Consider the following 17,272-nt stretch of genomic DNA (forward strand, 5'->3'; position numbering starts at 1 on the left):
ATGAGACTTGGCAGACATGTCTAGAGATACTCCTTTTGCAAGTTTTTTGGGCAAGACAAAACATATACCATATTTTTCTAGAAATCTTGAGGATAAAACAGCAAAAATGGATTTTAGGAAAGAAATGTAGAATGTCTAGGAAATGCCTACCTGACTCTTCATTAGACAGGTTAACCATGTGTCTTCAGAACATATTTGGATGCTGTGGTATGGGAGTAGAAAGGGGCAATTATGTTCTTGCCACTTACTTCCTGAATGTTTTTATTTCATTTTAATCTTCATATTTTCATTTCAACACTTTTAGCTGTGGAGTTCTGTACAGCTTTGAGTTCTCATCACTTCGACCTGAATTGGAAGTGTTATGTCTAAAAGGCATGTGTATTTGTATATTTATTTATTTATTAATTAATTGAGATATCTCTTTTGTTAATGCTGAAGCAGTGGTATTGCTGCCCAGGAAGGAAAGCGGTATGTCCTGGACAGCATGCTGCCTTACTTTTTACCCACTGCAGTGGAAATGGAACAGAGCATGCAAGCTCCTTATCCTGAACGATCAAAGTATTCCGTGACAGGTCACCTTACAAACACTGCATCACTTAGGAGTAAATAAACAGTTAACAGCACCAAGGAAAATAATTCTTAATTTTGGTTAGTAAAAGCTAGGTGGTTTAATATAAATCTTCTCTTTCCTCATTCACCTTCAAGAGGCAGAAAAGCACAAAAAGATGGGAAAATTAGCTATGCTGATTTTGTCTGGTTTTTGATATCTGAAGAGGACAAGAAGACACCAACTAGGTAAGAATGAATTTATGTTTTAACAAAAATAAAGACTGACTTTATTGGTTTTTCAGTCCTTACATGGGGATCACTGATGCTCAGCAGGAACTGTGATGGAAGGAGCTAGACTATAAAAACAGGAGTGGAAAACTAGCCTAGTTCATTGCATCATTCTTATTTATCTCCTGATGTTGATGCTGTAGAATTCTATTTTAATGACTTTTAAGAGGCTAAATATATGTTATTGTTCTTACATACAGGGTCATAGATAAAGGGAACTGCAGTTTTTGCATGATGCCAGTGACTTTGTGAAACTATACAGCTAGCATTAGCTGTAGCGTATTCATAAGAAACCTATTGCGTGACATATTGCTGTCTTGTTCAATATGAAAAAAAAGAACTTGTGGCCTGATGCACAATCCATTTTGATGCACAACCCTACGCAGCACTACAGGCTGGGGGGAGAGTGACTGGAAAGCTGCCTGACGGAAGGGTACTAGGGGTCCTAGTCAGCAGCCAGCTGAACACGAGCCAGCAGTGTGCCCAGGTGGCCAAGAAGGCCAACAGCATCCTGGCTTGTGTCCCAAACAGCATGGCCAACAGGACAAGGGAAGCGACTGTCCCCCTGTACTGGGCACTGGTGAGGCCGCACCTGGAATGTCGTGTTCAGGGTTGGGCCCCTCACTGCAAGGGGACGTGGAGGTGCTGGAGCGTGTCCAGAGAAGGGCAACGCAGCTGGTGGAGGGTCTGGAGCACGAGGCTTATGAGCAGTAGCTGAGGGAACTGGGGGTGTTTAGCCTGGAGAGGAGGAGGCTCAGGGGGGACCTTACTAGTAGCCCCCTACAGCTGCCTGAGAGGAGGCTGTGGGCAGGTGGGGGTCGGTCTCTTCTCCCAAATAGCTAGTGACCGGACAAGAGGAAACTGTCTCAGGGTATACCAGGGGCAGTTTAGATTGGATATTGGGAAAAACTTCTTCGCTGAAAGGGTGGTGAAGCATTGGAACAGGCTGCACAGGGAGGTGGTAGAATCACCATCCCTGGAGGTATTTAAAAAAAGCCTAGATGGGGTACACAGTAGCATGGTTTAGTAGTGGACTCTGCAGTCCTGAGTTAACAGTTGGACTTTATGATCTCCAAGGTCTTTTCCAACCTAAACAATTCTATGATTCTAATTTGATTTTTCATTGGCTCCCTTGAGTTTCTGTGTAAAACCACATGTTCTAATCCTTTCCTCCTTCACCCACTCAATTAACAAGTGTGTTTTAAAATGAAGTAATGTGTGCCATGGCAAATGCCAGCAACTTACCACAATAGATGGTGTTAAAAGACTTTCTATGGCATTATGGAATGTAGTCTTCAGTCTAGTTTTGCATCTGTAAGTAGTGTAGCCTTAAAAACGGGCAACATCCATTCTTGAAATTCTATAATAACTTGTGTAAGCAGTTCTTTGCTCTTAATTACTGAATTTCAGCATTGAATACTGGTTTCGCTGCATGGATCTTGATGGGGACGGTGCTTTGTCTATGTATGAATTGGAATATTTTTATGAAGAACAGTGCCAAAAATTAGATAACATGGCCATAGAACCTTTGCCATTTGAAGACTGTTTGTGCCAGATGCTGGATCTCGTGAAGCCACAATGTGAAGGTAAAATCCTTTTCCATCTGTAACTTCTGTTTTTCTGGATTAGGAGTTTAGTGCACCCTTAAGAGCATTCAATTACCTTTAAAAGAATATGCCTTTAGGTTGACTTTTCTCTGAAGTCTGTTAGAGCTTAATAATCGGATGGTCTTCCAATGGCATGCATAATTTTCATAGTAAAAATTAATATGCTGCTTTAAAATTCCTTGTAAGCTTTTATTTTGGGCTTGTAGCCGTTTTGTCACTATGTGGCTAAGGTGATGTTCTCAAGAAAAGCTGTTGACTGTTCTGTTCACTGGCCTCTTACCTGTTCCAGTACTCATTTAATTGGGATTTCTTCAGAGGCAACAGTTTTTAAACAATGTTTGTCTCTAGATCAGTAATGACTTTTTTAGTTTAGAAGCTTAAGCTGCCCTTAGGAAGTTCATGCCAGTGGGCTTAAAAATAACTGAATCCTAAACTGGTCGTAGGTTTTTGGCTGTTTTCTACATTCATTTGAACCTTCATCAACCTGAATTCTGCTCTCCTGCATTTGACATATACGATTTTTAGCTGATGAAAATTCAGCTTACATTTTACACTGGAAAAAACCTTGGGAAGCGAGCATCATGCTCACTTCACATTTGCCCTTCTGTGCTGCTCAATACTGAAAATATTTTTGTATGCCTTAGTAGACATTTTACTGAGTGGTATCTTGTATGTTCATGACCCCTGTGCTGTTCCTGGTATTTGTCTTAAGTTGATAAAACTGTTGTAACCATGATGGATTAGTCTCTTCAGGGATTTGTTGAACTTGACACAACTGAGGTCAGCTTGTATCTACACTTAATGTCTCAACACTTGACCACAGTTAGCACTAATAACCCTTGTTATGGCTACACTTTTTAGTACGAATTTCAGTGTGTAAGAGGACTTGGAATACCATTGGTTGCTATTATTATGCAGACTCTGCATTGCAGTAAATTTAGAATTCGCCTATTTGCTCTTGAAGAGTTTGATAGCAGTAGCAACCTCTATCTCATATACTAATGTTTGCTCTTTTTTGTGGTAGAAGATTGTTGACCATCTCTTTTTAATGCTTTTGCTTAGTGACTGTAGGACTGTGCTAGTGTTTCACACTTAAGACACTTCCAGATGTAGCACTGAGTTTTTCCTAGTTGAATGTCAAGTGTCACTATAGTTCTGTGTGTAAGATGGTGCTTCTGTTTACTGTCTGTACAATTATGGTTAGAGAATCAATTAGTAATAGTCTTATTGCCCACCTTCTTTCTAGTATTAAGAATATTTATGTTACAATAAAATCGATTTTATTTTAAAAAGGTAGTTGTCTCTTGTCTCTTACTGAGACATAATTGTTTGCATGCTGAGGGAATTGAAGTAGCTGAAAACTAGAACTTAAAGCTTCATGCTCTTATTTAACCCAGGCTAAAATGTATTTTCTAGGTGACAACATGCAGATAAAAAAAAATTGTAAATGAAAAATTAGTATTAAGTATATGTAAACTGGAAACTCAATCCGAGGTATCAGTGGAATGAAGTCCCAGGCCAACACTATGATTGGTGATTTCCCACCCTGGGTGGTGGGAAACATTTCAGGACAAGTGAAGCAAGCTGTGAGGAACATACTTAGGTTATGTGGTTGCCTACAATAGCCTCCTGAACTCGGAGGTTCCCTTCCAGTCTTGTACGTTAGCTTCTGAAAGGCAGACATTTTCAATAATGTTTCTGTTCTGCATTTCAGATGGAACAAGACTGATGTATCTGTTCTGTGTCATGAAGATGATAAAAGGAGGCAGGGGAACACACCAAGATGAGAGTTACTCAGGGCAACAAAAATGAAAGCCAGTTGTGAAGCGTTGTTTGTTTATTATAAAAACTGAGTGATATTTAAAAGGTGGATTAAGAAAAAATTCTTCTGTTTTCCTAATGCAAAACTCAGCACCATAAAATGACATTTCAGCTGGTAGATTTGAAACAAAGAAGGTGTTTTCATACAGTTACAGCTAAACTGTGGTATAGTGTGCTACAGGATGCTCTGTGTACCAAAAAGCAAATCCTTTAATTTGTGGACACCCAAGTTAATTATCTCAGTTTTATTCTGGTTTTTTGTTGGCCTTTGAGAGACAATGGTAGGCATCTATGTGAGTGTTACATACCTATGCTCTCATTGCATTAAGTGGAAACCTGAGAGCAAATCGCTGAACCAAATTTAGGTGCCAAACTTAAATTGGGAACTTATATAACTAGGACTGAAATCGTTTGCTTGGTTGTGAGTTGCTGCCACTTGAGATGGCCCAGCACATCAGACATCTGTGTGGGTCTGACAGATACAACACAGGTGTCATGAGGGATTTGCGTCGTTCTGGAGCATCAGCTGTAAGCCAGGCAGAATACACTAAGGCCCTTCACATGGCAACAGACACAAGCGTGGCAACCATTTCCAAATGGGATTCAGATTTTGCTTCCCTCTGATGTCCTTGAGTTATACCTCGTTAGAGGCTGGGAAAGTATGCTGAGGAAATGTTCTAAGTCTGTCTTTTATTGAACTCTTCCATAACACCTGCAGTTAGCCCCTCTCTGATTGACAACAGCAGATTTGCCATGTTTCAGGTGAATCAATAAAGGGGAGTTTTAAGGATAGTCATCTGTCTTTCCCTGTATATCAGGTATTTTTCAGTCTTTCTGCAGTAGCTTAATATTCAGCTTTGAAATAAGGTAATGTTTCTGAGAAACCTGACAAATACTTCTAACACTTAACAGATCTGTTGATTTGAGTCTTTAAAGTATCACTTTATAAAAAAACAAATGAAACACCACTAAACGTTTAGCTTTCCTCTCGAGCAGTAAATATTGATCAGGCTGGACAAGTGTGCAAACTGATTTCTACAAAAAATTCATCTTTATGAAGTATAGTCACACACTGTCATCTCTGTCATAGATTTTCAAGTCAGGGAAGAGAAAGGGCCACTGCCAGAGGAGATACCTACCTGCTACCCAAGCAGTTCCTGGGAAGGAATGGCTAGCTCACTGGAGAGACTTCAGTCTCTTGAGGAAGCTTAGACAATTCTCTTAATTGATATTTAATAGCTAAGCGAGGTAGACTGCATCTCACTCCAGCGTATTGAAGGGCAGTAGGATGACAGTTAAAGCAAGTAACAAATCTGAAAAATTCCAAAGTTTTGTCCACTTTGAAGGACGCATCTCTAGGTGTGTATTTCATCTATTCACTTTTTTCCCATTGCATTGAGCACTGGTGACAAATGTTCTTGAGCATAATGATGACTTAACTTTTGAATAAAATTCCTCCTCTTTGGACAAAAGATAATTCCAGCTCTAAATATCTCGTCTCATAATCTTCTTTACAGGAAAAATTACTCTGCATGATTTAAAACGATGTAAGTTGACAAATGTGTTTTTTGATACTTTTTTCAACATTGAAAAATACCTTGACCATGAACAGAAGGATCAGTTTTCTATGATGCGGGTGAGTATGAAGCTTTAAAAGTCTTTTTAGCAACGTGCTTACAATTAATGCGGTTTTGTATAACTTGCAATGTGATTGTTTAGGATGGTGAAGGTGAAAGCCAAGAGATCTCTGACTGGGAAAAGTATGCTGCTGAAGAGTACGATATCTTGGTAGCAGAAGAGGCAGCAAGTGACCAGTGGAATGACGGGTAAGAATGTAGCGGGATGGTTGGTACAAATCCTCTCTACTAATGTAGAGCCTCACTGTCACTGCCATCCTTGATGCTATTTTTGTAGAACGTTGCTGTTTGTCGTGTTTAGCCATGTGCTCCGTGAGGGGAAGAACCTTTCATTTATCTCAGATTAAATATTCCTTAACAGTTTGTGATCACATTGGTTTTGTAACAGAAAAGGTCCTACTTCAAATTTGGGGAAGAAGTAAGACTTGAAAAAGCTTCAACTTTGAACAGAATACAACTATTTTTGTAGCTGCTTGTTAAATGAATTAAGAGCTTCATTAAGAGCTTTGGGAGGCAAATACCTCACTTCTGAATTCCATTGTATCAGCTTAGAAGTATTTTCTCACAGTTCTCTAGGAGTAAATAAGATAATTGATCTTGCTGTTTCAAAATCACACTTTTACTTTTCCCAGAACCTCTTGGAATCCCAAGTCCTGTATTTGCCATTCATTGTTTTCATTATTTAAAAAGACAAGGAAAACAAGTACAAATGTAACTTAGTTTAGGCCTTAAGTTGATGGATCAGTTTAGAGAAAATATTTTCCTGCATTTCATGCATCGATATTCCATTTTAAAATATCTGGTTCTTGCCATGCATTGAGAGAATGACCAGCTTGATATTTAAGAGTGCTTTAAAGCCTGAGAAAGTAAAATCCTCTTAGCACATGGATTTCAAGAAACTTTGTCAAAGAAAGCACATGAGGAAAGAGAGAGGAGAGGGAAAGAATCGTTATCATCGCCCGGCCTCTTCAGCTTTAAGGGGGATCATGCTCTTTAACTTTTCATGGAATCCTCTGCTAGAATTGATTAATATTACAGAATTAACAAGCCAAAAATAACTGAAGCTTTGCTGTGCTGTAAGTTAGGCAATATTAAACCTTCAATGTTTTTTATCTTGTTTAATCTCTTAAGGTCATAAGCTAAGTTTCGGGAAGGTACAGCATAGGTATGTGCATTTTTGACTCTTGTTTGAGATGCTTTAATGCTGAGTATAATAGTTAAATGTGAGGGATCAGAGAAACGAACAGCTTCTTCAGTCTGGCTGGCAGCAAAATGCTATGTATTTGGAACTTGGTTGACAAAACAGGTGGGGTTCTTCTAAACCAGTGAAGAATTCAGATTTTTGGCCCTTCTGAAATTAACACATTTAAACCATCAGGAGTCAACATTTTAAAAAAGTTACTGGTGGACTTAAGCTGCTCCTGACAGGGTGTGACCAGCCCCTACAGTGCCTGCCACCCCTACAGCGTCTGCCGTCATCTCCGTGTGTCAGAGGGGCTCCCTTAATGTAACACAGTAAATCAGTGCATCAGCAGGTCAGCCTGAGAGTCTAAGCTTGACACAGAAATTAATGGCATTTGGAAGCCTTCAGGTACTAACGTCTTAAATCTTACCTAGAACCACTTACACCTTTATTTTAGGCTTGTTTTTTCTCTCTCCTGCTGGTCCGTCTGCTTCTATAGCAGAAGTTGTGTCTCCACCTTTCTGTTTTATAATTCTGCTGCTGATGCGACTTTATAGAATTTAAGTGGCAAGCCCATTTTTCCCATTTTCAGATATGAAGTTGTCAAATTCAGATGGTTTTTGACTGAATTTGTCTCAAGCTCACCTGAAAGTTGATAGTTAAAAGCAGATCTCCTGGATTCCATTAAGATCCTATTTCTCTGTCTTACAGCTCTTAAGGTCTCTTCTAGCTTTGCTGCAGAATACCCAGAGAAGCTAGGGTTGTTGTCACCTAAGACGTGCTCAGGGTTCAGTCGTATACTGTATGGTTTGTAGAAGCTAGGTGGCCAAGGAAGGGTTTCAACTTTTCCTCTAGCTTTCCCTCCTAAGACCCTATGCGGTATCTGAACTATATGCACCTGGAACTCATCTGAGGCAAAATATCCTTTTGACATTAGTAGTAAGGGACCTGCAGGTCAGGAAGTCATGTTACTCAGCACCTCTGATTAAAGGTTTGAAATTGCTGGGCTGTAGTAGACAAGTGAAATTTTGTAAAGTTCTAAGATAAACTTTGGGCACGATTTCACTCATGAGTGCAGATGAAATATAAAGAGCCTCGAGGTGCTTTTATTCTGACTCAGTTATGAGCTCGTTGACTACAGCTGTTTCTGAGCTAAGCACAGTTTTGTGATTATTGTTCAGGATAAATCTGGGGGGGGGGGGTTATGCATTTCCCATCCCCCTCCCCTCCCCCCAAGATATCTGCTCTTGATGAAAATAAAAGCTGCAAAATTCACAGCCAGTATCCTTTGGGTCAAATCACTTCTTTTCCACAAAAAAAATGTATGCAAGGTGTACCTGACACCATGGTTTTATGGCTTTACACAGGAAGTGGACAAAATGAGAAACATTTTGTATTTTAGTTTCTAAGTTAAACTTTTGCATTATATTTAAAAATTTACCTTAAATTTTCACTCTTCAGTAAACAGAATTCTAACAGGTCTTAGACACTTAGTTTTTCTGGTACTTCTATCAAGTTCATTCTCTCCGTGGTATAGGCACAGCTGTCTTTATACGTCCATGTAATTACAGCTTAAGTAATACAGACAATGTTATGGAACTTACGGTATATAAAGCAGAATCCTAGTAACTCTAAAACTTGAAAATACGCTCCTTCACTGTGTAAATACACTCCTTAAAGAAAACAGTTTGGTGTTAAAAGAGTAGTGTAGTGCAGTACACTGGGATTTGGAGGAGAAAAGATGTATGATGCTGAAACATCCAGTTTCTCATTTCTTTTGAGCCTGGTGTTTGTAAACTCAAGCAACTTTTTGGTTGCATGTTGCCTCTGTTTCTGGCATTACTGGATTTGACACAGATCTTGTAGGAAAAAAAGCTGACAAAGAAAAAATATTGCATGCTCTGGAAGCACTGCCCAAAAAATCATGCATTTAACTAATTCCTTTCTGTATCCTTAGTTGGGTTTGACCATGGCTTAACTGTTGGCCCTCCACAGAGATGGATAAAAGTTGTTGGTTTTTTATCTAAGTGCTCCTGAAGTTTTGCTGCTTTGTTTCCTTGGAGTATAGATAGTAATGCTCATTGTCTCCATTACCTACCACTTCATAATTTGTCAAAGTGCCTCAAGTATCACATACACAACCGCGTGTAAGATGTATTTGGATTGACTAAATAGAAACAAGTATTACGCTTCATCTTAGCGATTTCTGCCTACCCTTAGGTCAGAACCTTGTGAAAACTAAGTCACCATCCCTGCAGTTATTTTACAGATGTGTGGATGTGGTGCTTAGGGACATGCTTTAGTGATGAACCTGGCAGTGCTAGGTTAATGGTTGGACTCTGATCTTGAAGGTCTTTTCCAACCTAAAAAATTCTGTGATTTTACGATTTAAACTGCTGAATTGAGATTCTTTATTAAAAAAGAGCAAAGTTAGGATACTTTCCAAACTGTGTATCAAACACACAACTGAATTTAAGTTGTGAGCAAATACATAAAAATCTAGAGAGGAAAAGCATTCTGATCTGGCTCAGGGACGCATTGTCAAGTCTGACTTGGTTTGAATGCTTTCTAAAAGTGAAGGTTAGCAAAAGTGTCTTCAAAACTGAATACCAAAGCAGGACTGTCTGATCTATCTTGGGTTTTTTATACAATTGTCCTGCAATATGAAGCTTATTTTCTATTGCTGAATGTGAGAGGAAACACAAGACTACTAAAAGTTTCCTTGCCCCTGTTAGGAGAGTTTAATGAACAAAAACATTAACAAAAACTTATTATGAGCATCTTAAGTTATTGTGTTGTACAAAGACTTCCTTAAAATCACTCACTGTCCTTAAAAGGTTGTAATGCCTGCCTGAACTGAAGTGACTGTTTGACAAGCCAGTATAACCTTTTCATTTTATTACATCCTACAGTAAATATTTTCCTGGCATTCATATTAAAACAGTTGATCTGAAACTTGAGGGTGGTACACAGAAGTCTAGAAATAGGCTGTTTTCTTTACATTCTATGAGCTTTATAAATGTGAGGAGGGGGAAAAATTACTTTTTAGAGGTGTTGTCGATGTATGGTTGTATTTTTATAAAAACTTCTGTGCTGGGAAGTGGCAATAGACTTTCTAGTGCTGTGAGAAGTAACTCAAATAATTTCAGTGCCCAGATGTGTAACACTGGGACAGTGTTTCTAAATTACATCAACTTAAATGTCTTGGAAAGGAGTAGAAGTGATGTTCCACAAGGCCACCAAAGCCTTGGAAGAGAGTGGGATTTTAATTTGGTCCACTAATGTCTGAATAACAGTCTTCTGAGTACAGGATGGATAGAACCTGCAAATAGTATCTGAGAGATGCTCACGCTGCCATTTTTAATGACTGGAAAAGCTGCTGTCACCTCTCTGTATCACTATGCAATAAACAAATCCAAAAGGTACATTCAGGATGTTTTCCCTGTAAAAAAGAAAAAAAAAAAGTCCTTCTAAAAAGTAGGAATTAATGGTGTAGAAGACTATAAGTTACAGGTGTGTGAGCCAAAACTGGTGTTAACGACAGAATATGCATCTTTCTTCCAAATCCTTTTCAAATGTGTAACTCAGTAACGTAATTCTTAAGATGACTTTTGTTTCCTGTGTAAATCAGTGGTGAGCTTGTGGGAGAAAGCCAAGGTATTCTGTTCACTGCCTAAGCACTGACTGATGCTCATGTAATTGAGACTTTAATACCTGTGGGAAGGATGAAGTAACAGAAAAGAAGGAAAGAAAATCAGGAACTAATTTTACTCACTGCTTAATCGTTACCTGATGTTGCTGAAGCATAATTTTTTATTTTTTTTTACTGAAAATGGTGGTGAAGCCAGCTTAAGATGTTTCATAGTTCATCGATGAAGTGTTTTAACAGAATTGCATTTGCAACTGAAAATGTTGTTCTGCTTCCCACCACTGTTATTAATGCTACTCTATTATATTGGTCATAATGGATCCTTAGTACTTAACTCTTTGGGGTTTGCGGTTTTTTGGGGCGGGGGTTGGGGCTTTTTTGACCTGTCTTTCTCTGAAAGAACTCTTCTACTCACCATGTAATGCCATTATAAAGTCACATTTGAAGAAGATACTGCAACATCTAAAGCTCGTCCTTTGCCTAGTCTTGTGAAGTAGATGGAAATAATCATGTGCTGAGATAAGGTTCAGTAGCACTGGGGAGGGTGTACGTGAACCTGAGTCAGCCTAGCCCACGAAAGGGTTGCTTCTTTAATCTGACAAATCTCTGCAGAGATGTATATTTACTTTTTTTAAACAGCTATCAATTAGAGATTGATCCCACCTAAACAGTGCTGAAGCTGATCTTTTTTAAATATTAGCCTTCACTGACCTGAGTTAGTTAGACATTACATTTTGTTATCTGTCCGTTCATTTTCAACAGCAGCATGTGGTTATCAGTAATTTCTGGGTAAACAGTTGGCTTTTGCTTTCTAGCATTTGCTTTCAGTACATGGTTACTCTTGGTTCTTTGTACTCGGGCACATTGTAATAAGACTTTCAATCCAGTATTTGTTCTCTTCTGTTGTATCTACTGTGGTTTGTTTAGTTTGTTCTTCCTAATTGAGCCTAATTTCAGCTTTCTTGAGAAGAAATTGAGGGCTTTCTGTCAAGGACTTAAGTCTTGCATTGGGCCATTTCTAACTTGCTCCAGCGGACTACTTGCAGCGCGTGCTTCGAATCCTTTCCGTAAAGCTGTGTATCTCAATGAGTTCTGCACGTGGCAAGAGTAAGCTAGCTTAAATTTAATTATTACAGAAACGTAGTGCTGCTGGCCGGTTACATTTTTCTTTACTGTAAATATAAAATATTGGAAATTATGTTCTTCCTGCAGGTGCCTTGTTAGCGTTCTAATTTTTAGGCACTTCCTGACATAGCTAGACTCTTTATCTCTTTTTGCTCACTCCTAGGTATGAAGCAGAACTGAATCCCATAGACCATCAGAAGGCCAATGTCCTAAAGTATCAAATGGAAAAAAGACCATTTTTTGAAATGCCTTCCCATCTGGCTGATGTAGACTTGGATGAGTATGACTATGAAGAGGACTTTGAGTAGTGGTTACCGATGGTCAGCACTTGCAGAAGAGAAGGGACAGTCTGCAGCAGGTCTGCTACACACCTATACCTTTCAGTGGGGTTTGTTTCCAAGAAGTCAGCTTAGTTTTGTGCTAAAAATATTTAATCGCTACACTACCTTTTAAATAGAAGAAGCGCATTTGTATGGAATGATGAAACTTTTTGTATTTATTCAATAATCTATAGTTTGTAAAATAATTAAAATATTTATTTACAGATGTTGTGTAATTCCTTTTTGCAAGAATAACAATATTTGACTTTAGAGAAAAATAATCTACTGTTTTTAAGAGAACTGTATAATTCTCAAGTTGATGTGTGGTGCACTGACCATCTCCATGCCACCCGTGAGCAGGTATTCCTGTCCTGGTATGGGAGGTAAGGAGACAATTTATACCTGGCCTGCAGCGCTTACATGCTCACAGGCAGCCCTAGGGGTTTTATGCCTTGGCAAGGAAGGGACGCGACTGTGAGTGCGTGGCTCAGCTCGCATTGACAAGCCGAGTGTCTTAGTGCACGAGGAAAGTGAACACCTGAGACAAGCTGCTTCACTTCTTTGTGTAGTCCTTGTCTGCCACAACTTTCATTTTGCTTGCCCTTTTAAACTTCAGTGTTTGATTATTTAAAAATGAAGTCTGTTTTAGTGTTCATACTTGATCCAAAATGAGTGTGTTAATTCATGTAGAAGGAACCAATTTTTTTAAAATCCCTTGTATAAATGTTACTTGATCAGTGATGTGCACTAATTTGTTGTGGGCATTCATTGCTTTTGTCTGTCCCTCCCTTCAGTTGTTTGCTATTGACACATTCCATGGCTATTCATCGGTGTCACAGCAGCTTGAAATTGTTGCCTCACTCTTGCTGTTAAACAGATTTTGTTGGGGGAAAAAAAATGTACAAAAAGATGTAAGTTATTTTTTGGTTGCAGTGTAGATCTGTTTAAAATGTTTAAAGGTCATGTTTGTATTTTCAAATAAAGATTTTCATACATGTAATTTAACACTTCTAATTATTATGTATGTACTGCATACAATTCATTTCTTACTAGTAATGAACTTAAGATATGATAGCTGAGACATATACGCAGTCTGGTCGGCTAATTACACCAAGCTGCATATTCAAAGCAATCGAGGTCTAGCAGGGTTTTCTTCATCCAAAAGACAGTGTTGCTAAGCAGCTGGAAGTGGTACAGAGAAATCTGTTCCACTCAACTCATCACACAATCTCATGTAGAGACTTACAAACCTCATTGTCTGCTGGGGAGCTTTACAAAGGAAAACAAGTCCTTTTAATACCCTTCAAAGGATTCTTAAAAAGAAAATCAGGGTTGATGATTCCAGTTTTAATGGAAACCCATCAATATAAAATTTCTCTGTTGGTCAGGTGGATACCTTTTACTACTCAACCATGGTTTGGGGTTTTTAAATGGTGAAGACACACAGAGCGTTTATGTTATGCTCTGTTCCCTAAGGTGCTGTGGGAAAGGATGACCAGCTGGCTCTCTGGAGGATCATCCTGAACTGCCCGTGCCGTTAAGAGATGGTGGCCTGCTGCTTTTCCGTGCCTGAAACCTTTCAGCTGGAACCCCTTTTTTTGAAAAAAAGGGGGCTTGAAAACAGGCAAGGGCTTTCTCATCACACAGTGACATTCCACCACTGAACAGAGCTGCAGTGCTGGGTGGCTGTCTTCCGCAGAGCTGGCAGCTGCTGTTGCCACTCTGTGTTTAACGAAGTGCCTGTCAAACCCTGCTCTCTATTATACTATCTCTATATATATGCTAGCCAAGTCCCTTTAGGAAAAAAGGATTTGCACAGGGCGAGTAGAGCAAACGATGGTGTTATTGTGGAAATGCCTTTTCTCACAATACACAAACTATAATGATTACTGTACCTTTCCCCAGAAGGATAATTTCCATCCCTCGGCCTTTGTTACAAAAATTAAAGCATCCACATTTGATGGGGTCCTAGGTCTGACTGTTTGCCTAGTCCAGCTGTATCCTGCCTCCCTGCTACAGTTTAGGCCTGGATTCACAAATCTAGACGGCTGAGGGAAACACCGCTATCGCAGTCCAGGCGTACAGGGGGTTACTGACCAAGGCACAGGGGAACTGTGAGAGAAGTGGCGTTACCATATGGCGTCCTACCTGTCCCCTTGCATTAGCCTACCGCACACTTAGCTACGCAGACTGAAACGTAATCGTCTCACTCTTGCCCCTTCAGGACGGACGATACATGGGAGACAGCCGTGGCTTTCGCTTCTGTGTTTGCGAGAGCTCCCTTCTCAGTCTGCTTAATAACAGGGAAGACTAGAAGGCCGACAGCACTGCTGCTGTTCTTTCTCCGGGTTTAGTGTGGGAATAGCACTTGCACCTTCCATACTAATGGATAGCAATAGTTCTGTAGTTTATTTTACAGTGTTATCATCCAAAATATATATATATATATATAAAAAATGAAAGCTGATGATAGGATTAATGCAACGTACAATTCCATGGAGCAGTGCCAAAGGGTCAGCGAAAGCAGCCAGGACTCCCAAGCCTACTGCCTCTGAAATACTGAGTGAAGATCATTTGCAAATTCTTAACTGAAAAAAACCTATTTCGAAGGGCCGTATTTACAGTCTATTTACATTGTCTTTTCAGGTTTTCTGTTTTCCAAGTAAATACCATGTGATCACTGCATGAAGGATTTCTTCCAGAGGAAAATACTAAGTCAACCGGTCTGCTGTTTCTTTCTTTCTTACTTAGAAGCCGTGATGCAAGCCTCCTGGGAACACATCCTCATCCCTGCAGACCTCTAACTGTGTCTCTGTAAGCACTAGGATGTAGAAATACTTCCAGATGATTTGTTCCAGGGTTTCCATTTTACAGGCAGGAAATGGCACTGCCAAGTGCCACTGCATCTCCCAGCAGGTCACAGCGTTCACATCTGGGCCGGGCTCCTTCCTCCCTGGCATCAGGTACAAGGAAACAAGTAGACAGACACCCATCTTGGTCCTCTCAAACGGTAAAGAATCCCTCCAGCAGGGCACTGCCCCTGCGCCGATGTCAGCAAGCTTGTCTCATCAGAGGTTTTGACTCTGTATTTGTCAATACTCTGATTCCAGTCCTTAGGTTGGGAATTTTTCCAAGGCGGAATCAAGGACCAGGATACAGTTGAGTAACGACGTTCATAATGCCCACAGCCTTAGAAGCACAACAGCCAAGTCAGCAACCCCCACGCACAGCAGTGTGGAGAAAGCAGTGCTAGTAACTGGTTCTGGGTGGGTGCCTACAGGCAGAGATCTGCCTTGATACACGTCTCCTGCTGCCTTGGTTGATGCCGCCACAACCCCACTTTCAGTTAAACAATTTGCAGAAAAAAAATCGGTAGCGTGTTCTTCACTTCCATTTATCCTATCGGTGTCTTAACTGTCCTATACCACAAGAAAAAAGATTTAAGTCAGTCTCATTCTATGAAGAAAACACCATGTAAGAGCACATAAGCATTCAGAGTGTAGCATCTGACCATCTAGCAGCTTGGCCGTAGCTGCCTCTTGGACAGCACTATATTTAGCTTCCCCAAAAGGGAAGAACCATTTCTATACCACAAGGAGCCCAGAAAAGGCACTGCAGGGAACAGCCACAAACTAGGTAAGTAGTGCACTTTCTGTATGGCCTCGATCTTGGTCCATGGGTTTGAATTCTTTTATTATCTATCTTCAATAGGAGCTGCTCCAAGCACATGGTCCCAACGGTCTACATTTTAACAGGCATATGACTGGGAAAAAAGGTAGAAGTCTCTTTTCCTTCTAGTCCTCTTTAAAAATACCAAAAAAGCACACACCCCCTCAAATATGAAAAAGAAACCGTTTGCACAACTTTACAGGAAAAACTCATTTAAAAATAAGTCGGAAATCATATAAGGTCTTTGAATGTGGCTGTTAGATCCCAGAAAACCAGAGCCACTGGAAATCAAGGGGTTGCCTGACTCACTGCAAAAAAAAAAAAAAACAAAACTGTCTGCCAAACACTGGGTTTAACATTCTACTAGAAGTTCAGAAAGCAGGGGGAAATACAGAAGGAAAACCTGAAGGAACCACTCAGCCCCTTCCAGTGGCTGACAGTGCAAACCCTGAGAGGATGGGAGGGTCGCGATTAGCTGCAGCACAGGAAACCTCATGGCCTCTTTCATTTTCCCTCCCTTTCAGTATAGTCGCCGCTGCGAGACCCCTGGTGCCCACCACCTTATCTGAGTCCTTGCACTCCACTGGCCCAAAGGGCTAAAAGTCTTTCCCTGCTGCAAGTATCCATTCCAGGGCTGAGCTGACACCCAGGCAGACAGCTGCAGTTCTGCCAAACTTTTATCTGCTCCTAAGGGCAATCAGTGCCCACAAGACAACCCTCAGGCTACACTGGCTGCCACTCCAAGCCCACAGCCTTCGCATGCTTCCCTTCAAATCCCCAGCTGGTTTGCAGACTTTAATCTCCTCAAAAGCCTTGACTGGAAAAGGACAAGAAACAAGGGATACTCCAGCAAGAGCCCTGGGCTGACCAGTGCTCAGATACGTTCCGAGCCTCTCAGTCTGAAGAGCACAATGCAAATGCCATGTCTGAAGCAGACATTCCCTGCAGGCTGTGCAGCAGTGCCATCTCTGAAATGTGTCAGTAACATGAAGCAACTGCAGCAAATGGCTCTTAATCAAGAAGCTTCACAGTACGGGGCAAAAAGGAAACTGGATCCTCCTCTTAATGTGTCCTAGCTGGTGTTCAAGTACCCAAGGATGTCTCAATGCTACAGTAAGAATTGCCTTAAAAATGCAGATCAAGCTGAAGGAGACTGCAGCTGCAGCTGGGAAGGGAAGGGAAGAGGGGGAAACCCCTTTTCTCAGCCTGAAACGGACCACAGAAGACCAGCCCCTTCGCTGCTAGGTGGGTACGCGTAAGATCCTGAACTCGCACTCACCCACCTCAACTACAGCTGTCCTCAGAGCTGGGAAACCCGAGCCAGAATTACCTGGTCTGGACCAACCACATCAACATCGACATCTTCAGCTGTGTCTTCTGCTTGACTCTCCTTGGAGACAGCTTCTGTCTTAATCTCATCTTTG

The 17,272-nt window shown here is 40.5% G+C and overlaps 2 protein-coding genes across 9 annotated transcripts in view; one reads left to right on the forward strand and one right to left on the reverse strand.

Moving 5' to 3' along the window:
* The window catches only part of PPP2R3B (protein phosphatase 2 regulatory subunit B''beta), a 53,422-nt gene extending 40,243 nt beyond the window's left edge, over positions 1-13,179 (forward strand). For all 3 annotated transcript variants that reach the window (XM_005228699.4, XM_027790930.2, XM_027790886.2), the window contains 5 exons: positions 706-795; positions 2,248-2,423; positions 5,783-5,901; positions 5,985-6,091; positions 12,023-13,179. In XM_005228699.4, the coding sequence (XP_005228756.1) occupies positions 706-795; positions 2,248-2,423; positions 5,783-5,901; positions 5,985-6,091; positions 12,023-12,167 (637 nt within the window). In that variant the 3' untranslated portion in view covers positions 12,168-13,179. The remainder of the gene's footprint in view (positions 1-705; positions 796-2,247; positions 2,424-5,782; positions 5,902-5,984; positions 6,092-12,022) is intronic.
* Positions 13,180-14,569: 1,390 nt separating this feature from the next.
* Positions 14,570-17,272, reverse strand: part of LOC101916494 (cohesin subunit SA-2-like) — a 67,004-nt gene continuing 64,301 nt past the window's right edge. For all 6 annotated transcript variants that reach the window (XR_008746744.1, XM_055801244.1, XM_055801242.1 and 3 more), the window contains 2 exons: positions 17,179-17,272; positions 14,570-15,598 (listed from right to left, as the gene is read on the reverse strand). Coding sequence is in view for 5 of the 6 variants with exons in the window: in XM_055801244.1 (XP_055657219.1) it covers positions 15,590-15,598; positions 17,179-17,272 (103 nt within the window). In the remaining variant the exon portion in view is untranslated. The remainder of the gene's footprint in view (positions 15,599-17,178) is intronic.

The sequence above is a fragment of the Falco peregrinus genome, chromosome 4, assembly GCF_023634155.1.
Source record: "Falco peregrinus isolate bFalPer1 chromosome 4, bFalPer1.pri, whole genome shotgun sequence".
NCBI classification, from domain to species: Eukaryota; Metazoa; Chordata; class Aves; order Falconiformes; family Falconidae; genus Falco; species Falco peregrinus.